This window comes from Pipistrellus hanaki (genome assembly GCF_964339955.1).
Source record: "Pipistrellus hanaki genome assembly, chromosome: 16".
In the NCBI taxonomy this organism is placed as follows: Eukaryota; Metazoa; Chordata; class Mammalia; order Chiroptera; family Vespertilionidae; genus Pipistrellus; species Pipistrellus hanaki.
In genome coordinates, this window is record NC_140518.1 from 35,385,889 (window position 1) to 35,409,611 (window position 23,723).

At 51.0% G+C, this 23,723-nt stretch overlaps 1 protein-coding gene across 2 annotated transcripts in view; it reads left to right on the plus strand.

Annotated features, from left to right (window-relative positions):
• The window catches only part of PITPNM3 (PITPNM family member 3), a 91,869-nt gene that overhangs the window by 24,963 nt on the left and 43,183 nt on the right, over window positions 1-23,723 (plus strand). For both annotated transcript variants that reach the window (XM_084862889.1, XM_084862890.1), the window contains exons 3-4: window positions 4,003-4,110; window positions 19,537-19,584. In XM_084862889.1, coding sequence (XP_084719015.1) covers window positions 4,003-4,110; window positions 19,537-19,584 — 156 coding nt within the window. The remainder of the gene's footprint in view (window positions 1-4,002; window positions 4,111-19,536; window positions 19,585-23,723) is intronic.

A 23,723-nucleotide genomic window follows, 5' to 3' on the forward strand; every position in this document is an offset into this window, starting at 1 on the left:
ACCAACTGCAGAAGGTGACACGCCCTCGCCCCATGAGCCGGAGGTGACCTCTTCCTGGAGTGGGGCAAGGAGGTTGCCTGCTCTGAAGGCCCCTGGATCCAGCAGAAACAGGCCTGCGAGGAGGAAAGGCTTTCCTTACGGCCCCGGAGGTTGTGCTTAAAGGGGTATACCTAGGCTTTGGCCAGCGTTGGAGTCAGACTGGGGTCCAGGGTGGGTTGTGGTGCCTCTGGATGGGATTTAGCCTGACACCTAGTCTGGGCAGGGACTGGGCTCTCAGTTGGAGCGACATAGATGCAAAAGCTGTGTCCACACGGGAGGCCACCAGGGATGAGAATTAGTGTGCAGGGAACACTCACCAGAAGCCGAAAAGCAAAATCAATAACCAGGACATTTATCCAGAGAAGCCATTTGTGGCCTCTGTGGGCCCTGATGCGGAGGCACATACCATGGTGAGGGGAAGTAGAGCGGAGACCTGGAGCTCTGATTTGCCTGAATGACTCCGAAAGGAGCAATCGTGTCTGTGTGTGTGTGTGTGTGTGTGTGTGTGTGTGTGTGTGTTCTCACTGCCTCTCAGGGAATATAGTGAGAAACTGAAGGCTGAGTGTTGAGAGCAGGGGACAGAGAAGGGAGGGTGGGGAGCAGCTGGAGAGACAGGGATGTGGTGGAGGGGTAGGGAGAGTAAGGAAGTCAGGAAAAAGATGAGAAACCAGAGAGAGAGAGAGAGAGAGAGAGAGAGAGAGAGAGAGAGAGAGAGAGAGAGAGAGAGAGAGACCAGAGAGGGTTAGAGAGAGGGACACACACACACACACACACACCAGAGAACCAGAGAGGATTGAAAGAGAGACAGTGATTCAGGAGGAGAGAGAGACCAGAGAAAACAGGACAGACCTGCATGGGCAGAGAGGTCCTGAGAGGCAGGACCCAGAGAAAGAAAGAGACACCCAGAGAGTGAGAGCGATCAAGACAAAGACAACTTCCCAGAGAGAAGAGAGAGACAGATGCTGGGATAAAGAGAGAGGAAGAGCAAAGAGTGTGGAGCATGACTGAGGTCCACCCAGCGAGAGGGACAGATGGGGCCAAGAGCACTGGGAGCCTGGGAGGCACAGAGAAATGCAAGGACCGAGAGGCACAGAGATCAATGGAAGGATCTGGTAAGATCCTATCTGAGTGGGACAGGACCAGATGCCCAGCATAGAGGGACACGATGGGAGTTGGCGAGGAAGACACATCTACTAGAAAGACAGACAAAAGACCAAAAGGGAAAGATGGAGGCGGGTCATTCACAAAACTAGGAAGAGAGGAAAGAAGCCGAGGATAGTGCAGAAGTGGGTGTGCTCCGACCTCAGAGCCTGGGAAGACCCTCCGGTTCTGATAGTCTCAGACACACCCCAGGAATAGGGCTTACACATTGTAGGAAAAACAAGAGCTGGGATGTGTAAGCACCTGTTGAGCACCTGTTGCATACCGGGCACTGGCCCAGGACCCGCATGCTCATCTTCCTGCACCAGAGTTATTTAGTCTTGTGTTTATTTTTTTCATAAAATAGGGTAGAGGTCATGTCTCACTGCACACAGTAGGTACTCAGGAGTCCACTCACTGTAGAAAGAATGCTCGAATGAACAAGTGGGCAACAGAGAGCCAGGAGACAGAGGCACTCACAGTGGGCTACAGGCTGATTACCCCCTCTGGGTCTGGGGCAGGGTCACAGGGGCAAAACACAGCATTTGTGGGGAATGTTGGGGCATACACCACATCCTCTGGGGTGGAGGTGATGATGGACCATCATCTTCATGTGCTGATACCCACTGCTGTGCTGTTATTGTATAAACACTTTACCTTCATTGTCTCATTTAAGCCTCACGGCAATCCTGTGACATAGCCATGACTGGGATGTCATTTTATAGATGGAAAAACTGAGGCTCAGAAAGCTACGCTATTGTTAAAGGCCATATATCTAGGAGGACTGGAAAGAGTCAACACAACACTGAACTGAGCTCTTACCCCTTGGTGTCCTGATTTCCCAAGAGTAATACTACCTGATGTTTGTTCACAGCATTTTGGCTTGTGTAGCTTTTGCAAATTTAGTATGTCATTGTCCTCATGGCATCTTGGTAGGCAGAGTTGTAAAACTGGAGTTGTTATTCCCACTTAAGGGGAAAAAAAAAACACAGGAAGAGCTTAGGGATGTATGCAAAGCACAGCTCACATGTAGTGCTCTCTGGACTGGGACCTGGTCAGGCCTCTGCCTAGAGCCCGGTGCTGCTAAGAGGTGTACACTGGTGCCCAGATGGAGCACACCACACTGAATAAATTGTCTGGGTGTCAGTGGTGCTTGGCTGGAATGTTGGGAAGCCAATATAGGATGCTCATGGCAGGCCTTTGGGAGGACAAGATTATAGGACTCTTAAAAAATGATTTTATTGATTTTAGAGAGAAAGGGAGAGAGTGATAGAAACATAAATAAGAGAGAAACATCAATTGGTTGCCTCCAGCATGCCCCCCAATGGGATCAGGCCCACAATCTGGGCATGTGCCCTGACCTAGTTGAACCAGCAACCTCTTGGTGCATGGGTCAATGCTCAGCTACTGAGTGACACCGGCTGGGCAGATTTAAGGACTCTTGAAATAGTATATCTAGGTTTCAATTCTGGCTTTAGACAGTGACATTGGGAAAATTCCTGAACTACTCCATGCCTAAACTGGAGATAATAATAATTGCACCTTTTTAGCATTTTTTGAAAATTAAGTGAATTAATATTTTAAAGGCACCTATAATAATCTCAGTGCATGGTAAGGATTTGATGTGTTATTAAAACAATAAAACAAATCAAATAACTCAAGAATCATCAGCACCATCATCATCACCACCACCACCACTACCACCACCACCACCGTCATCATCATCCAGACCCCAGCCAGACTCATTGTCCTGGATTACTGAGTTCATTGGTCCTGGATTACTGAGTTCTAGGGGAATTCAGAACTCTGGACAGTGCCCCAAGCTTCGGATCCACCATATTGGTTCCACCTGCTCTATAAAGTCCTTTGGCAGTGAAATGGGTCTTGTTGCTTTATTTTTGGTTATCGTGAACTTGAGGATTCGTATTTGTCATCACCACTCTTTAACGTCCATTTTACAAGGGAGGACACGAAGCTCTTTACCAGGAAGTCCCTTCAAGGAGAGAGGGGGGCCACTTCTGTGGGTTTGTTCTTGAGGAAATGCCCCTTTCTGGCATGAGGGACTACACCAGATGTGTGGGACACAGCGACCTGTATTTAGCGCGGTTAGGGAATGTGGCCCCATCAATTTTTTTCAGAGTAATCACCAAGCTCAGACTGGGAAAGAGCAAGGATACAAACAGGGTTGAGGTGAGGACTAGGGATGGGGAATGAAGTCATTAATAAGTTCGTAATGTTATGATGTGGGCTAAGGGTTCCACACAGCTCAAGGCTCACTTAGAGCAGAAGTCTTCTGCTCTTCCAGTTACTCTAGAGCTGCCCCTGCCCCACTCAAAGCCAGGTCCACCCAAATACTGATGGCAATTCACTTCTCATGTGAAGAAATAACCGTGATCTCTCTCGCTTATGACCACCCTCTATGCACCAAGACCTTTACACCCATTAGCTCGTTTAGTCCTCATAACATTTCTATGAGTGAGACACTTCCTGTCCCATGTTACTGATGGGAAAACTGAAGCTCAAAAGGCAAGGTACTTACCCAAAGAAAAATTGCTAACGGTGGCAAGAACACTTGCCTCCATCCCCAAGCCCACTTCCTTTCAAGAAACATCTCTCTTTGCTCTAGAAATGGAACCTTCTGTGGGGTTTCAGCCTCTCTCATGACTTTCTTTCAATGAAAAATTCCTGAATGCCTTGTTCCTGTCATAACTACAGACCCTTCAAGTCAAAGGAAGACCTAAGTCCTCGCTCAGGTATAAGCTCCTGTCAGGACTACCTATACCCTGCCCTCCCTGCTCATGCCCATCTCTGCTCCTTCCACAGAGGAGGTGGCTGAGGGGAAGAATGCCATCCTCATCGGGATGAGCCAGTGGAATTCGAATGACCTGGTGGAGCAGATGGAGACCATGGGCAAACTGGAGGAGCCTCAAGGTGAGATTCTGCTTCTCTCATGACCAGGGTGTGTGCATATGCACACTGCAGGGTGGGTCGAAGTGCTAGGCTTTGGGTCTTCTCTCTGTCTGGGCACCTCCCCTCTCTGAGCCTGTGAGCCCTGAATTCTGTGACCTGCAGTAACCCTATGGAGACTTTTGTGGGGTTTTCTGTGGCAGACAAGTTCCAGGGTGTTTCACAGAGTATCCTTTGTCCCCAGGAGAATGGGTAACTAAGGGCAAGTGGCAGGGTCCAAGCTCTTTGGACAGCCAGGCCAGGCCTGTGGTGCTGGAATCTGTTGGGTAAAGTAAGGTAGCACCTGGAGGAGCCTTGGTGAGGGAACATGGCAGCGGGGAAGGACCGGGAGCCTTAAGGTTTTGGCTGAGTTGTTGAAGACCGAGTTGTGGCTGGGAATTAATCCAGGAGGCTTTTTATGGAGAGGAGTTTTGACCAGAAGATTAATCAGCAGACAAAGCAGCCATATCCTTTTAGGCATCCATCCATCTGTCCATTAGACCACATTATGTCACTAACAGAATGTTTGTTAAAAATCTACTGTGTGTAAAGTGCTTATAGGAGGGACCAAAGGTGACTCAACTGAGGCCCTTGGCTTGGGATGTGTCTCACAGTATAAGTCAAGACCTAAGGGAGTCGGGCTTAAGTGGAAGGTTGTTGGGCCCAGAGGTGAGAGGCAGGAAGTTAGGAAGGAGGCAGGAGAGGGCAGCTCAAGGAAGGGTTCCTGACAATGAAGCTACGGAGCCAGGCTTTGAAAGGCAGTGGAGGATGTAGCAGAGGAGGCCATAACATCTGAGATGACATGGGGAAACCGAGGCTCAGAGAGGAGCTGTACAAGATGTACAAGATTAAGGTGGATCCCACCTATCCCAGCTGTAGGTGGTAACCTCCATATTTGTCATCCCGAGGCCAGTTCTTTCTCTTCCTCCTCCCCACCCTCTATATCACTCCTTGTATTTCCCCTCTTCCCCATCTCCCCTTTTCTTCCTCTCCTGGTCCTGTAATGCCTCAGTCACGGTCTGGGTCAGTGCTGCTTGCCTGGGAAGGCCATCCTATCAGGAGCTGTTTGGTGAGATGCGCTGGCCCAGCCCAAGAGAAAAAACACATCTTGATGCTGGCTGTCTCTGCGCTGGCTGTCCTGCCTGCAGCCTCTGCTCCTTTCCTCACCCCATCCCTCCTTCTTGGTTTTGAGCCCTCCCATGGCAAAGGGCCCATCCTGAGAAATGGACAGGCCTGGGGTGGTAGTTCCATTAGACAAGTGAAGAAACCCAAGGCTCAGGGGAGCTCTGTCTTGCCCAAGGCCCTCCAAGTTGGCAGCAACATCACACTCAGATCTCTAGTCTCTTGATTTCCAGATGGGGGCTTCACCTCCCACATAGAACTGAGGCCATGAAACCTCTCGGCCACTGTCACATTCACAGGAAGGCAGGCTCTGAGTCTGATCGTCAAGGCCAGTCCAGGGCCAGTTTCCCGGTCTTCACAGGCACACATTTGCAGATGGACCCTCGTCTGCTCTTTCCTTCACCTCGGGGACCCTGCAGGGGGCCCACAAGAGGTCATGGGTTCCAGGTGCTTCCCCAGGACAATGCTTGGTAGCTACAAAAAGACAAACCCAGACTTGTACTCGCCACCCATCTGGTCACCCATGTCCCACCACCAGCCTCACTTGTCTGCCAAAAATGTGTGACTCAGACACAGTATGAGCTAAGGAGTGGGTGAGGGAGAGGCAGTGTGACTGGGAGGGCAGGAGAGAAGGAAGCAGAGGGAGATTGGTGGGAGAGGCGGCAGCTGCAGCTTAGGAATGTAAGAGGTCTGGGGTTTGAACCTTGGCCCTCCCTGTCTGTGGCTTTGTGGCCAGGGAAAGTCACATCACCCCTCTGAGCCCCAGCTTCTTCATCTGCAGAGTGGGGCTAGTTCAAAAGCTGCGAGGATTAAATGAGCTAATACTTGCCAAGTGCATTCAGTAGCAGGCCAGGAGGATGCTGGAGGCGGGGAGAAGAGTGAAAGATGGTGCTCAGGTACCATGCTAACCGACGCTTCACGGTACTCAAGAGAGGCCGAATGAGGGGCAGTGCTTTATTGAGTTGAGAATTGCTGCTGTCTCCTCCCAGCACAGACGGGGAGCAGGAGGGCGAGAGAGAAGAGGAGGAGAGGAAGAGGGAACTGGCCGTGTTTCCAGCTCCTTCTGAGCCCCATTCCCCAGGAGACTCCTAATGTGAATTCCCACCACACGACAGAACACACACATTAATTTCATTCATTTCAACAGTCATTTGTGGAGCCACGACGGGCTCGACCCAGGGCGAGCAGCAGGGGAAGTAAACAGGGGCAGACTGGCATTGCCACTCTCTTAGGAGCTCACAGCAGAGAGGGAAGCTAGGCAATGAAGCAGGCTGACGCGGGGACCTCAGGAGAGAATCCGAGGCTCTTGTGGGGAGAGGAAAGGCTGCAAGCGCTCCATGGGAAAGGCTGGTACCAAAACTGGTGACACAGATAGAGCTCTACTCCTGCCTCCTTCAAGTTTCCTTCCCTGAAACGTGGCGGTATGTCTCTGCTGGGCCGGAGTCTCTCCCCAGTCTTGGACATTTTGCATGCTCAGCTTACAGTTTCACGTCTCCATGCTAGTGAGCCGTGCACATTTAGACCCCATGCCCACAGGTGGCAGAAGCTGAGGGTTTTCATCACTCACGTGTGACTTTTTTTCTGTCTTGCCATCTGTGATTGGTTTCCGTGCTGCTCCCCCTAAGGAGTGCTGTGTTTCTGAGTGCCTTTATGGATGGAGCAGCCCTGCCACCATCCCTGCTGTGCACGGGGCTCTCTTCAGTGCCTCACCAGCTCCCACAGGCTGAGGCCTCGTGTGTGGAGTAGACCATGCGGTTTTCAGCCTCTAGTACCGGAGCCTCTGTCCATCTGAGTTTTCCGTGGGCCTCCTCCAGGCTGGCTTCTTCTTTCGTCTCCGCATTGTAGCTCCCTTGTTGTTTCTGGGCACTTCTGTATGACTCGTTCTTTATTCTGAGCTTGGTTATATATTGACTTTTTTTTTTTTTTGTAATATATTGACCAGTATATATGTTTTTAAATGAAAGGGATCCTTCAGCATTAGTTCAGTTCATTTTATTTATTATTATTATTATTACTATTTTTATAATGGTATGCATCGTTATTTTTATTTATCATTTTTTTAGTTGGGTAAAATATACATAATATAAGACCATTTTAACATTTTTAAGTGTACAGTGTAGTGGCATTAAGTATATTCATATAGTTGCACAACTATAAACTACTCCTGTCCAGAACTTTTTCATCATCCCAAACTGAAACCCTGTACCCATTAAACATGAGCTCTCCATTCCCTATCTCCCCCCTCACCCTAGCCCCTGGTTCCACCATTCTGCAATCTGGCTCTATGAATTTTACTACCCTGGGACCTCATGTAAGTGCCATCATGCAGTGTTTGTCTTTTTATGTCTGGTCTGTTTCACTTAGCATCATGTCCTTGAAGTTCATCCTTGTAGCATGTGTCAGAATTTCTTTCCTTTTTAAGGCTGAATAATATCCCATTGTATGTTTCTACCATAATTTGTTTACCCAGTCACCTGTTGGTGGACATGTTTCCACCTTTAGCTATCAACACTAATAAGAGAGTAAGATGCAAATTGACTGTACACTCACGGCACCCACCAGCCAATCAGGAGTGACTATGCAAATTAACCCAACAAAGATGATGAGTTAATTTGCATATGCAGGTGATGAGCAGCTGGGGGTGGGGCAGGATGCTTGTGTCCTCGAGACGATGCAGGCATTCTGCACCACCCCAGCTGCTTCGGGCCTCTGGGCAGCGTGGGAAAGCAGAAAGGCAGCTCCGGGCCAGAGCAAAAAGGTGGCTCTGCTGGAGCGAAAGTGATGCCGGCAGCCAGGAGAAGGAAGGCCCATTCTTGCACTAATCTTTGTGCATCGAGCCTCTAAGTTGTGAATAATGCTTCTATGAACATTGATGAACAAATAATCACCTTATTTCTTTAATTCAAAAAAGCACAAAGAAAACCAAAGTCTCCCTTATCTACTTCTTTCCATCATAGACCTCACTGCAGACTTTATCAATGTGGAGGGTATCTCTATAGAGATAGATCATATCAAGTGTTATTGCTGCCACTTAATTTTCACTTTTCAGTTCATAGTCGATCGTGGAGAGCTTCTCATATTAATAGACTATATATTTTTAAATTGTGTTGCACAGGATCTCCAGATAGATGCTGAGTAACAGGAATGATAGCAGGTTTTCTTGTTTGATCCTGACTATAATACTGTCATCTCCCCCTCCTCCTCCTCCTCCTCCTCCTCCTCCTCCTCCTCCTCCTCCTCCTCTTCCTCCTACTCCTCTTGTTCTTCCTTCAGTTAAGCACAGTGAGGTATAACTTACATTCTGTAACATTCACCCTCTTTATTGTATAGGTCTCACTGCTGCTTCTTCATAATTTTTTCTTGAATTTACTTTCTCTTTTCACTAGAATATCACCTCAGATAGGAACTGTAATAGAAACTTTACAAGTCCTTCATTTCTTTAATTTTTAAACTAGAGGCCCAGTGCATGAAAGTTGTGCACAGTGGAGGGGGGTTGTCCCTCAGCTCGGCCTGCACCCTCTCACAATCTGGGACCTTTTGGGGGGTGTCCAACTGCCAGTCATCCCTCTCACAATCCAGGATGGCTGGCTCCTAATGGCTCGCCTGCCTGCCTGATTGCCCCTAACCACTCTGCCTGCCTGCCTGATCACCCCCAACTTCCCTCCCCTGCCAGCCTGATCACCCCTAACTGCCTCTGCCTAGGCCCCCACCACTGTGGCTTTGTCCAGAAGGAAGTCGGACATCCAGAAGATGTCTGGTCAACCTGGTCTAATTAGCATATTATCTTTTTATTAGTATAGATCGATTTTATTTTTTTTTTATTTTTTATTTTTTTGCATTTATTTTATTTATTTTATTTTATTTTTTTAATAAGTTTTTATTGTTCATATTATTACAAATGTTCCTTCCCCCCCTCCCCACCATTGCTCTCCTCCACCAGGTTCCCACCCCACCCTCTGTCCTTTCCCCACCCCCCATTGTCCTCATCCATAGGTGCACAGTTTATGTTCAGTCTCTTCCCACGCCCTCCTCTCCCCTTTTCCCCAAGAATCATCAGTTCACTCCCCTTCCATACCTCTGATTCTATTATATTCAACAGTTACTATTGTTCATCAGATTTTTTTTTTAATTTCCTTGGTTTTTAGATTCACTTGTTGATAGTTACGTATTTGTTGTTCATAATTTTTATCTTTGTTTACTTTCTCTTCTGAAAGAACCCCCTTCAGCAATTCATATAATTCTGGTTTGGTGGTGATGAACTCCTTTAGCTTTTTTTTATTAGTGAAGCTCTTTATCTGACCTTCGATTCTGAGTGATAGCTTTGCTGGATAGATTATCTTTGGCTGTAGGTTCTTACTATTCATCACCTTGAATATTTCCTGCCATTCCCTTCTGGCCTGCATGGTTTCTGTTGAGAAGTCAGCTGACAATCGTATAGGTGCTCCTTTATATGTAACTACCTTCTTTGCTCTTGCTTCTTTTAATATTCTCTCTTTGTCTTTTGCTCTTGGAATTTTAATTATGAGGTGTCTTGGTGTGGTCCTCTTTGGATTCCTTTTGTTTGGAGTTCTGTGCGCTTCCTGGACTTGTAAGTCTAATTCTTTCGCCAGGTGGGGGAAGTTTTCTGTCACTATTTCTTTCAGTATGTTTTCGATATCTTGCTCTCTCTCATCTTCTGGAACCCCCATAATTCTGATGTTGGTTCGCTTGAAGTTGTCCCAGAGGTTTCTTACATTATCTTCAATTTTCTGGATTCTCTTGCCTTCTAGCTTCTGTGAAGGAGTGTCTTCTGGCTCTTTATGTTCCAAATCCTTGACTTGATTCTTGCGATCTTCCCTTTTGTTTTTAGGACTCTGTAAAATATGTTTTATTTCAGACAATGTATTCTTTATTTCTTGTTGTTCCCTTATCATGGTCTCTTTTCATATCCTCATAGGTCTTATCCATCTTTTCTAGGAAATTCTTGAAAAACCTTATAAGCGTAGATTGGAACTCTATATCCAGACGCTTTTTGTCCTCCATTTCTTTTGTTTGTGATTTATTTTGTTGTCGCATTTCGCAGTTACAGATGGGGCGGGGTTTCAGGGTGGAGCCTGCAGCTTTGGCTTCCGTCAGCCCCGCCCTATGCGGGTCCTTCAGTGCTCGCTGCCTGCGCCTCTGAGAGAAAGGTGCCCTCGATTTTCGCCTGCTGCCAAACAGTCTATGCTCTCCCCGAATGAGCCCAGTATTGGGGTTCAGTTCAGTTGGAAGTGGAGTTGGAGGTGGCGTTCAGAGCAGTCTGGAGCCCCAGTCTCCTTCCCATCAGGGCAATCCCGCGGCACAGCCGACTGTCCCTTCTCTGCGCGCGGTGTGCGCGCCGCCGGGACCTCCTTGCCGGGACCTCCTTTCGCCCCCGCTTCCCCAGGGTCCCGCCTTACAGCCCGGCTCCCTATGGCTGAGCCTGGGTCCCTGGGGTCTGGGGAACTGGGGTTCAGAGCAGTCGGGGGCCTGGCACAGTCGGAGTTTTATCTCCTTTCCGCTAGGGAACGCCCGCCAGGCACTCCGTCTCCCCCTCCTCTCTGGCTCTGTCCTCTCCGCGCCGCGCGCCGCGTCTCCGTACCTTGGGCTTTTCCAGCTCCTCCACGCCTCCTTCTGGTTTTGTCCTTGCTTCTCGCTGTAGAATTTCCAGTCAGTCAACCTTCCTGTAGTTCTGGGCAATGTCCGTTTTATATTTTAGTTGTATTTTATTAAAATTGTTGTGTGCAGCTGCGGCTAGGTGTTCACCTGCGCGCAGCCATCTTGGATGATCAGTATAGATCGATTTTAGAGAGAGAGGAACATAGAGGGAGAGAGAAACATCAAAATCAACCAGCTGCCTCCTGCACGCCCCCTGCTGGGGATCAAGCCTGCAGTCAGGGCATGTGCCCTGATCAGGAATGGATCCTGTGACCTCCTGGTGCCTGTGTGGAAACTCAACCTCTAGTCCTTGCATTTCTAAACATGTCTATTTTGTGTTCTCATTTGAATATGAATTTGCTGTGTTCATAAACATGTTCCCAACTACCTTTAAAGATATTCCTCACAGCCTCCTTGCATTTAGTGTTGTTGGTTGAGAAGTCCAAGGCAAATTTCTGGGTAAACTGATTTTTTTCTCTCCTTGAAGCTTTATGTTTTAAAATATTTATTCTTTTTCTGGAGTCACAGACAATGCTTGTGGATGAGGCTTTGTAGCGTGACATGCTTGTGCTTACTATGCTATTTCTTCATTACTGTGATGTTTTCTTTTTATTTCTTCAAGTGTTTCTTTATGTTTTCTCACTCCAAATTTTATGTTAGACAGATGTTGGGATCATGTCTCAACATGCTCTTTCTCTTCTTATGTCGTAATTCTTGCTGGTTCTGGAACTATTCCTCCATTCTAACCTGACAAACTGTTCATTAACTTCCTCTTCCCTCACTGCTCCCATTTTTTTATAGTCAGCTCTTCTGTGGGAGTTTTTGTAAATATGTTTTTATTAATTTTTAGAGAGAGAGGAAGGGAGAGGAATAGAGAGAAAGAAACACCAATAAGAGAGAAATGTCATTGATTGGCTGCCTCCTACACACCCCCTACTGGGGATTGAGCCCACAACTTGGGCATGTGCCCTGACCAGGAATCAAACCTTGGCCTCCTGGTTCACAGGTCAATGCTCAACCACTGAGCCATATCGGCCAAGCTACAGTTGATTTTTGGACACTGATTTTGTATCCTGAACCCTTGCTGAACTCATTTATTAGTTTTTTTTGGAGGGGATTCCTTAGGATTTTCTGTGTATAAGATGATGTCATCTCCAAATAGAGGTGGTTTTACTTCTTCTCTTCCAATCTGGGTGCCTTTTATTTCCTTTATTTACCTGGTTTTCTGGCCTAGATCTTTTGGTATAATATTGAATAGAAATGGGGAGAGTCAACATCTTGTCTTAGTCCTGATCTTAGGGGGACTATTTTCAGTCTTTCACCATTAAATACTCCTGGCTGTGAATTTTTGTAGTTATCCTCTATCTGGCTGAGAAGTTCCCTCTTACTATTATGAGTTCACTGAGTGCTTTTATCATGAAAGAGTGTTGGGTTTTGCCAAATGTTTTTTTTTTTTTCCTGTTGAGATGATCACGTGGCTTTTGTCCTTTAGTCTATTAATATGATACATTGCATTGATTGATTTTGAACAACCTCATGTTTCTGGGAAAAATTCCACTTGGCCTTTGCCAGGTCACTAATCTTTTATGCTCTGGGTTTCCATATCTCTTCCAGAATAATTTATACTAACAGCCTTTGAGCTGTCACTTGTGGGACCGTGTGCACTAGTACAATCAGGGCTCTTCTTGTTTTTGAGCAGTGTCATTGAGCCCCATTTCCATTGAGAGGAAGGAAGCAGTCACTGCCTCGGTGTCCATGAATATTTGCTCTGACTTCAGCTTCCAGAGAGCTGTGTTTGCCTGCCACTCACCCCCCGACTCTGGTTTATGTTCTTGCGTCTAGATACTTGGTTCTCAAAGAGTGGTCCTTGGGCCGACAGCATTAGCATCACGTAGAATCCTGTTAGAAATGTAAAGCTTGGAGCCCGGTCCCAAACTCACTGAGTTAGAAACTCCGTGAGTAGGGCTCAGGGTCTGTGTGTCAGCTATCCCTTCCGGTGATTCTGGTGCTGGCTGAAATTTGGCCACCGTTCATTATTAGGACACCAGGTTGGTTCAAGGAACCCACGGATCCATTTCTCCACAGGCCCTGCCTTCTGCCCTTGAGCTGGACCTCATCCTTCCACATGTTGGTTTTTCTTTCATGTTCAGCAGTGTTTGCACGTGCACTCCACTTTGTATTTGCGGGTCCCTCTTACCTGTCTCTGAGGAACGCAATGTCTGTTTCCTGTACCTTCCTGGCCTCTAATTGTTGGGGTAGGGGCGGGTAGAAAAGGCTGCTGGGTGAGATGACCCATCTGCTTCTGACTTGTTCAGCCTTCCAGGGCGTCCTGCCCCTCACACATTCATCCCTTCTCACCCCTGGGGACAAATGGCCCTGCTTGGAACAAGCAAGGGCTAGGGGAAGGACTGCAGACCTGGCTCCTCTACCATGGAAGCCCTGACAGTGGCAAGATCAGGAGGCACCTGTATTTCCCACCTATGGGCCTGTTGTTACCATCCAGCGGCCCCCTCTGCCACAGTGGGATTGCCACTGTGGTTTCCTGTCTCCCGAGGCGGGCATTTGACCTCGGCAGTCCCACAGGCTCCATACTTCACAGGGTCTCACACTGGCCTTCGTGCTCTGCTGTTGCCATCTTAAAAATTTAAATCATTTAAAAAAAATATATATTTTATTGATTTTTTACAGAGAGGAAGAGAGAGGGATAGAGAGTTAGAAACATCAATGAGAAATCAGCTGCCTCTTGCACACCCCCTACTGGGGATGTGCCCACAACCAAGATACATGCCCTTGACGGGAATCAAATCTGGGACCTTTCAGTCCCCAGGCTGACGCTCTATTCTCTGAGCCAAACCAGTTTCAGCTTTAAATCATTTTTAACAAGGGCCCCACATTCTTGTTTTTTATGGCCACTGCAAATTAGGTAGCCAGTCCCTCCTCCCTCCCTGCCTTCCTCCTTCCCTCCCTTCCTCCCTCCCTCCCTCCTTCCATCATATCGCTCTGCCTTCTGCCTTGGGGTGATGCTTTACGATTTCTGGCTTGCTGAGGACACCCCTTGTTATTTTACAGTGACACTAAAGATGAATTCATGGGAAATCTGTAATGGCATTTGCTAGGGCTTTGGGACAGGAGAAAAAGGCTGCATCAGGTTTACCATTTTTATCCAACCCTACTGGATGCTTCTGAAGTATAAACCCGGTAATGCCATTCTGCTGTGGAGTTGGCAGGCCTTTATTGCCTAGAGCAGTGGTCGGCAAACTCATTAGACAACAGAGCCACATATCCACAGTACAATGATTGAAATTTCTTTGGAGAGCCAAATTTTTTAAACTTAAACTTCTTCTAATGCCACTTCTTCAAAATAGACTCGCCCAGGCCATGGTATTTTGTGGAAGAGCCACACTCAAGGGGCCAAAGAGCCGCATGTGGCTCTCGAGCCGCGGTTTGCAGACCACGGGCCTATAGAATGAAGTCTAATGCCCCAGCCCGGTGTGGAAGGCCATCCTAACCCCTCTTTATTTGAATCATTATAATTGTCTGGGGACGGTAAGGTCGCCACCACTACACGAATCAAACAGCCCTGGAGTGGCTGCCAGGAGGGACACTGTCCGATCTGACTCTGGTATTCACGACTTCCGGGCCACACCGCTCCTCCTCTTGGTTCACCCTGTGTTCCAGCCCACTACCCGAATGCTGCTTGCTGACCCTCAAGCCCACGTGAGCTAGTCTGTCTCCTGCCTTCACCTGCTCTCCTCCCGAGGTCATCTCTGGCTCTCCAATCCCATGCACCTCCCCCGGGAGCCTCCCTGAGAGCAGCTGCTCCTTGGGGTCCAGCACGGGTTAGGGGGCTGTCTGCACAGCGCTGAGCGGTCTGCTTACAGTTGGGTCTTTCTGGGGTGTGCTTTGCCTCTTTCCGGGCTTGAGTGGTGAAGGACTCACATGCATTCGTGCATTCTCTACCCACATGCGCATTCAGTGCACACGCACCGCTCCTCACTCTCTCAGACTCTGTGCCCGTCAACGTTGGGGCACATGGATGACTTAGAAATAGACTCAGAATCGACCTACCCCCAACTCAGGTTACAGTCCCGGAAGCAAATTGCTCTAACGAGAGGAGAAGCAAAGGACAGAGGGATCGAAGAGGACCTGGGCTCGCACTGAGCCAGGAGGAGTTAAGGAAGCCTTTCTGGGCTCTGGGCCGACCCAGGGCAGCGCAGGCAGAGGGCACAGCAGGTGCAGGGATGTGCGGGGAGGTGTGAGAAGGCAGGGGAATCTGGGGAACCATGCAGAGTTCATCTTGAATGAAGTTGGGGTGCGGGGTGTTGGGCTGGGGCATGGTGTAAGGGCTGGGAGGTCAGGGGGAGTGGGAGAGCTGGGGGTCAGGCCTTGAATGTCAGGCGAGGAGAAGGTTCTTCTCAGGAGCACCCCTGGGGGCCCAGGGAGCAGTGTAAGCAGGGGCTGAGGAGCTTTTTGTTTTAGGAAGATCATTCTGGAAGCCAGTGTAGAAGATCGTGGCAAGGGTCAGGGCATGAGTGCTGCTGGTGTTGCGATGGCCCAGGTGAGAGGTAATGAGCATGAACCTTGACCTTGCAGCTCAGCAGAACTCAGTGTTGGGAACACTCTGAGCAGGGAGGGAGCATATGGGTCAGCCCTGCTCCCCCGGCCGAGTTACCAGGCTGGGCCAGAGCCTGGTTGGGGTTCAGTTGCCCCATCCCTGCTCCGTGGAGGCTACCTGCATGTTCCCGAGTATGAGGAGGGGGTTCCCAGTGTCTTCTACCCCAGGCCCATCTGTCTGAACCCCCCCAGCGGCACTCAACCCGCCCCTTGAAGTTAGGAGGACGCCCCTGTTTTGGCGTTTGGTGAAAGTCTTCTGATCTTAGCCACACAGTCCTTCCTCTTGCTCTTGGGCCGCTGGGGAGAGGAAACGTGCAGTCGCTCAGGGAGCCATTGGAGCAGGTGATGTGGCTCCCACGTGCAGGAGGGTGGGGGTGGGGCAGGCAGGATGAGAGGGGCTGAGCCTGGGGCAGGCGACCAGGGCCCTGCCCCCAGTTCCCAGCCCTTTCTGTGCAGCTGAGCTGGCAGCTTCCACCTCTGAGGAACGCTCCGGCTGAGGCAGGGCTGTGGGGCCCAGGGCCCTGGAAAGCTGCAGGCCAAGTGGGGTCTCATTTAGCCAGCTGCACATTTGATTAATCACCCTCGTCCTGGGAGCCTACTAATCTGGAAGCTGGCTTTGTGGCTGACTCCTCCGCTCACCTGCTGGCAGCTGGCGGGAGCTGGAGCCTGGGCTGGTGCTGGAGCTGTGGCAGGGGCTGGGGCTGAGTCAGGGGCTGTAACAGGAGCTAGGGCTGGGGCTAGGGCTGGGGCTGGGGCTGGGGCTGGGGCTGAAGTAGGGGCTGGGGCTGGGCAGGGACTGGGGCAGGGGCTGGGACTGGGACTGGGACTGGGACTGGAGCAGGGACTGGGGCTGGGCTGGGGCTGGGGTGGGGCTGGGCAGGGGCTGGGGCTGGGGCTGGGGCTGGGGCAGAGACTGGGGCTGGGCTGGGGCAGGGGTAGAGGCTGGGCCTGGGTCAGGGGCTGGGTCTGGGGCAGGGGCAGAGGCAGGGGCTGGGCCTGGGGCAGGGGCTAGGCCTGGGGCAGGGGCAGGGGCTGGGGCTGGCCTGGGCAGGGAGGTCAGTTTCCGGCTGTGCTGGCTCCACACTCACCTTGTTAACACAAGCTCCTTCGTGCCCAGGTTGGTGGCCTCACCAGCCCTGCCACTCGGATGTGCGGCTCAGGCTTTACAGAGGAGAGACTAAGCCTGAGGAAACATGGGTCAGTCGAGGCCTCAGGACACTTCTCACCAGTACCCTGTGCACACCCCTCTTTTCCAAACCCCCTGATCCCCTCTGCCCAGCCCCTGACTCGTAGCAGCCTTGTCTGCCTTGATGACTCCCTCCTTCGGGAAGCATTGCCAGGGCCATCCAGGAGCTTCACTCCTGACCCCCCATCAGGTGAAGTCACGGGAAGAGCCCTCTGCAGAATTGGCGTATCAGAGGGACTAGATCTAAACATTGAGTAAGTGACTTTATCCTTCTGAGCATCAGTCCCTTGTCTGTGAAGGGGGCCTCTTCTATGCAGCACGGGGGTCACAGTGGTCTAATGGGGGCTACGGGGCACAGGGAAGCCGTAAAGCACCTGCTGGCCCAAGGACAGCCTCTCCTGCGTACAGGACTGCGCCCTCGCTCCTGGACTGGCTCTTACCTCCCTTCTAACATTCTACTTCGGCCCGGGCACATACCCGTGTGAATCCCGCACACGAACACCTCAACCACGCCCTTCTGACTCCTTCCTCGGAGGCCTGGGGTTTTGGGGGAAGCCTCAGATACATTTCACAGTCAAGTTCAGAAGAGACAGCCTTATCAGGCCCCAGATCTGGACTCTAGATCTGAGCTTGGGTTCAGGCTGGAGGTGAGGCCTCTACATTGCTTATCCATGTCCCAGACCCCAGTCCAGCCACTGCTGTGCCATCCCCAGGCCCAGGACACCTCGCCTGAGGAGCAGAAAAGGCAGAGGGATGGAGTGAGGGGGGCTTCAGTGTGGTAGAGGACAACCTTCTATTGGACAGGTAGGAATATAATATTTAAGGCCCCAAATACACAGCGCAGCTCAGAAAGGCTGGGACTCCTGGCGCCAAGGGGCTCCTTCTGCCTGCAGAACCTTGGGGGCTCAGACAGAGCTGCCGACTTGCTGAGCTCTTAGGGGGCGTGGCTCTCAGGGGGCGTGGCTCTAAGAGGGGCGTGGCATGAGGCCTCCATTTCTCAGCCTCCCTGTGGATATAGGGAGCTTTACTGCTCTTTGGGGTTTGGGCTTAGGTCCCTTTCTGAGGTTCCCAAGGCGGATGGGGAGGGCGAGGGAAAGGGGGTGGGAGGTTGAGGGCATTTGATAAGGAAGGGAAGGGGCCTTTCCTGACCCTTGGGATCCAGAGCTGACCTGTGAGGACAGAGGTCCTGAAAATGGAGGTTCCTGGGGAAGAGTCGAAACCTCATGGGAGAGCTGGCCTCAGTGTTGATTGTCATCCTCCCGCAGGCCACAGTGAGTCTGAAAGGGGGAAGTGGGAGGGAGAACAGGTAAAGGTGTGCAGGCTGTGTGACCAGGCTGTGTGACCAGGCTGGTGCAGGGTGAGCAGGAGGGGCGGCGGGACATGGGCCTGGGGACAGGACAGCTGTATGGAGGGACTTGCTTTCCAGGCTCGGAATTTGATGATGGGATGCCACTGGAGTGCCAGCTCTTGAAAGATTAATCTGGAGAATCCAGAGGCAAAGAAAGTCCACAGACCAAGGCCGATGCTGTTATGCCCAAGTGTCATAAACCCCAAAGACTACCAGGGAGCCAAATCCGATGCAAATGCAGAAAGCCTGTATTTATTTCGGACTAGGCCCAGCTCAGTCCCACTTATACCTGCGAGGGCATGGCGAGAAAGAGAAAGAACGTATCAATGGGTTTTATAGGGAGGGTGGTGCCGCTACCTTGGCTGACCTGATTGGTTGGGTTAGGCCTAGGGTCCATTTACCGGGAGCTGGACCCGCCCCACCCTGCCCTCTCACCCCACCTGCCCTCTCGCCCCGCCTGCCCTCTTACCTGGCCCTGCCCCCTCACCCCGCCCTGCCCTCTCAATGCCAAGGAAGACGCTATTCTGAGAAGCCAGGGTGGAGTTCTGTACTTGGGTAGCATGCGCCTGTGTGTCGGAGGAGAGGGGCTTGTTTCATTCGTTTATTCATTTGACAAATATTGAGAAGCACTGTTCTAGGCCTGGGGCACCCCGTGGACAACACAGACCCTTCCCCCTCCCCCCCACCCCTCCGCCCCGTGAACAACACGGAAATGTCCCCCATTATGGAGTCTCGAGAAGGGAGGAGAAGGAGGGGTTGAGAGAAACATTGATGTGAGACAGACACTTCAATTTGTTGCCTCCCACACTCATCCCTATTAGAATTGGGGACTGAATTTGAGATTAGGAGGCAGACCCCACACCCCCTGTGACTGATTGAATGTGGGGACAAAAGAGGGAAAGGGTGGTGGCCAACGCCCAGCGGGGGGGAGGAGGGGGGGGCGGAAGTGGTGCCTTCCTGAGGTGGGGCCTCGGGAATAGACAGCGCTGGGATTCTCGCTGCGGTGTGGTGAGGGTGTGCGGCCCAGAAGCGTCCTGGAGGATGTCCAGGAGGAGCAGGAGATCTGGATCAAACAGTTAGAAGAGGGGGCTGGACTAGAGACAGACGGGGCAGTTGTCTGCAGGTAAGTAAGTGTATAGGCCAGGGAAGCAGGCGCTGTATGGAGGTGGGGAGAGAGGAGGGGCCAGAGAAGAAGGCCCGGGAGGAAGGCCCAGTCCCCGCCCACCCCCCTCCCCCGTTGTCCCCGCCCACCCACCCCCCTCCCCCTTTGTCCCCAGGCAATGATGGGCATGCTTTGTCTTGCATAAAGAACCCAGAGCTAAGTGGGACGGGGTGGGGCAGGGCCTGAGGGGCTGGGAGAGATGCCTGCCCACCTCCAGCTCAGGAGGGGGACATTGAATGGAGGGGCAGAAGCACCATAGTGACCTCCCAGTGTCTGGCCAGCAGTGATGGGGGTGCCTGCTCATGGTTCTCTCTTTTTCTGCAGGAGAAGGGAGCGCGCCCTGCACATCCAGCATCCTGCAGGAGAAGCAGAGTGAGTCACCCCTCTGCCCCCCGCCCCCCATCTTTCCTTTCCTTGGATGGGTCCAAGCTCCACCAGAATGAGTCACCCCTCTACCCCCTGCCCCCCATCTTTCATCCACTCACAGCCCAGGGGGTGGTAGGGCCTTCATCCTCATGCCTGTGGGCAGGATCAGAGGGCCTGGGACCGCTCTCTGCCCCATGAGTTGAGCCTGGCTCCTCCAGGCTGCCTTCTGCCTGTGTTTTCTCCGGGAAAGGAGCAGAGGATTCGGCCAGGCAAGACTTGGCAAAATGGCCATTTGCTGACAAAGTAACCTCAGGACATAGTGCCCGGAGGAGTGGGGTGACCTTGTCTTTGTTCTGGGCAGCACTGAGTTTCCCCTGAGGCTGGGGGCAGGGAGAGGAGCCCATGTGTATCTGGGAGGAGGATGTATGCTCAGAACTTCCCTTGCTTCTCTCCCCTGCTATTGTGATGTGTGGTTGCAGCTTTGGGGCTGTGGGGAGGGAAAATAACTTCCCTTCTACCCTTCTTGTAGCTGGACTACAAGATGACATGGACATGAAACAGGTTAACAGGAAAAAATGACCACGTTGATTACATAGGTACTCATAGGGGCTCCCTAAGCACGCATTGGACTGAGGAGATGGAGGCAGGGGTCTGGGACGTCAAACCACAGGGAGGCAATTCACAGGTAGATGAGGCATGTTTGCTGGGCCCAGGAGGCCACAGAGGGCACTGTGCCGGCTCCTCTCTGTCCCACACTCAGTTCGTATTGTGCTGGGTGACAGCCTCTTCCTGTGGGCAGGTTCTCTACCTTTAGTAAGGTGAGGGGGAGGTAAAGACTTTTTCTGAGTCTTTTGTTTCTTAAAAATAACCAGCTTAAAATAATACCTCAAAAGCCATATTTTGGGGTGGCAAATTCTACTTTTCTTCGGGGGGGAGGGGACCTCAGTCCGCTCTGCCCACTCCTTCCGCAGGTGCAAGCCTTCTGTGAGGCCTCGTTCCAACCTCCTCCGTCCCAGTGCAGGCCAGGTAGCTGCCATGCCAGCTGCCCAGGGCCTGCTGCAGCTAGAGGAGGTGTGCAGGCCTCCTGAGGAGCTAGCTTGCTTGCTTTCTTTCTTTCTTTCTTTTAAAATATATTTTATTGATTTTTTACAGAGAGGAAGAGAGAGGGATAGAGAGTTAGAAACATGAGAGAGAATCATCGATCAGCTGCTTCTTATACACCCCCTACTGGGGATGTGCCTGCAACCAAGGCACATGCCCTTGACCAGAATCGAACCTGGGACCTTTCCGTCTGCAGGCTGACGCTCTATCCACTGAGCCAAACCGGTTTTGGCTCCTGAGGAGCTTTCTGAGGTCTACCATGCAGTGGCGATGCGAGACACTGGGAGGCATAGCGTCTGTCAGGGGCACCCCCTAGACGCAGGCCACAGGGCACTTGGGGGGTGGGGAGGGGAGGGCAGTGCAGGGAGGGGTCACTTTCCCTTTCCTGTGTCCTCACGAAATGTAAGGGGCTGCACTCAGCTAGGTGAGGGGAGCGGCGTTAAAATGTACCCCGGAATTTTAACTTATAGAGGCGATTGAGTGACCAATCAGAGAGATCAATGCCATGAAAAACCTTATTATTTACAGTTCACAAGTGGAGGGGCCATGCCACGCCACACCACGCCACGCAGGGCCACAGGGGAAGCAGACAGAGGGTTGGTCGGGGGGCAGAAGGAGGGGAAAGCCTGTGTGGAACCTCTTGTGTTTTCTGAGGGAAGGAAGGCAGGGCAGAGGAAACCGCATAGGGCTGGCTTGTTCCAAAAGTGTCTGAGGCTCGGCCTCCTGGGCTATAATCTCTTGTCAGCTACCTGGCCCTGGGTCATTTAGGGCAGGGAATTATGGGAGTGGTGTGAGAGTTAAAGCAAGTGGATTGATTGGTTTGCATATGACAGGCAAAGGCCAGTTTACTGTGTCCAGGAATTGGCACCTCCAAGATGTCAAAACAATATAAAATGAAAAGAACATGATTAATATGGAGGTGTTGGGAACCTGAGAGAGGAAAAGGGCCCAGATCATTCCTTCTGGGCCTCTAGGACTGGAAACACAGCCAAACCACAACGCCAATCGAATCGACCAGATGTTTGTGTCTTCTAGAACTGGCTAAGAAACATGTGTGTATAAGTTTACTTTTTCACTGCAAGTATAGATTGTGGTCAGAATTATGCTGCTTAAGGATATTATTTTTTAAAACATACTTTTATTGATTTCAGAGAGGAAGGCAGAGAGATAGAAACATCAATGATGAAAGAGACTCATTGATCGGCTGCCTCCTGCATGCCCCCTACTGGGGACCAGGCCTGGGACCAGGCATGAAATCCGGGCATGTGCCCTTGACGGGAATCAAAGCCAAACCCTTCAGTCTGCAGGCTGATGCTCTATCCACTGAGCCAAACCAGCTGGGGCTGGGATATTCCTATTTAGTGGAGAATAACAGTAGGTGATGGAAGAATTCCGGAGCTGAAATGCTCGCAGCAGTCAGTGATTCCCGGGACAAACCTGTTTTGACAGTGAAAAAATAGCAACACTGTTAACTTGTTTCTCCACTCAATTGGGAGGACTGTGTTTTATTCCACAATTGCATCCTGCTTACAAATCTGTGCATTCAAATAATTCCTCTTTTACAAAATGATGGAGGTAATCGACGGTGATTTGTTCATTTTGAATCCCCAAAATTGGCAAAATAAAAGTCCGAGACCCTTAATAAAAACAGAATTACAGCAAATGCCTGATGTTTACAGTGTGATTTGCCATGTACTGTCACATCCATGTATATTATCGTAATTTCCACTGGGTTTTCAAAACCTCACTTAAAGCAAGGTGGGAAGTGCCGCCAATTGCCCTGGGCCAGGAACCGGAAGATCTGGGGCTGGGTTCAATCAGATGGCCTTAAACCGTCACATCTGAGCTTTAATGGGATTGACCTTGGGACTGAGGCCCAGTTCCTTTATTTGCTCTCTGTGCCTCTTTGGACAAGTTATCTAACATCTCTGAGCCTCCGTTTGCTCAGTTGTGGGAAGATGACCACAGTGACTACTTCCTAGATTTGCTGATGGGGTGGAGATAGTATATGTGGGTGCCAAGATCTGCACCTCTCACAGAGGGCGTTATTGGCGGGGTGCCTTCTGTGTCCCCTCCTGTAACTGGTAGAAGCGGAGCTCTTCCATTTCCTGAGGCTCCCGCGGGAGGATGAGATATCGCGGGAAGTTTTACCGATGATGTAGGATGAAAGGGGTTCCCCTCCAGGGTCCCGCCTCCCTCGGTCCTGCCTTGGACAGAGTCCAGCCGTGTCTTCAGCAGGGCAAGGATTAAAGCCACTGCCCAGAGTTCCCGCTCCACACTAAAGCACAGTCCGATCTAGCATCTGGCTAGCTTAGCCTGTGCTCCCAGCTGCAGTGCGTTGGGCGTGGGGCCCACAGGGCTATGGGCCATGTGGTTGCTAGGGCCATGTGATGGGCTAGTGCGCGGGTGAGTGCAGGTCACAGAGCAAGAGAGTGCAAGGAAGTGGGAGAGAAGCAAGAGAGAATGAGAGGAGAGAGAGAGAGAGAATTCCTTTGTCTGGGGATTAGGTATTTCCAAATCCTCAGGGGCATGCATTGGGGTCCCCCCTCCTAGCCAATGATCTTTCTTCCCAGGTTAGACTGATAGGCAAGCACCTTCCCTACTTCACCCTGACCTCATGGCCCATGTGCCCATTTCCCCTCTGACCCCTGCCCCCAGGGGTCCGCAGGGAAGGGAATGGTGGTGGTTCCCTGGGGAACGTGATGTTGCAGCTTCCTGGTGAAGCTGCCCAGATGACCCTGCTGATCATGTCTGGCTTCCCCGTGGCGTTCGTTCTATTATGAATATCAGCCAGCTAATTGTGACAGCGACAGAAGCACTTTATGGTTCTCACCTGGTATTGTATTGGCTTTTGGATGAGCCCTGGCAACTGGCTTGCCTGGCACAGGTGTGGGGATGGAGCTCATCACCTCACAGAGCTGTCTCTTTGACATTCTTCTGGTCCTGTGGCTGTCTCAGCCGTTACTGGCTGTTTCCTCATGAGTCTGAGTCCCAGGAAGCCCTCCGGTACCTGCCACAGGAAGTGTGAGTGCAGGGAAAGAGGC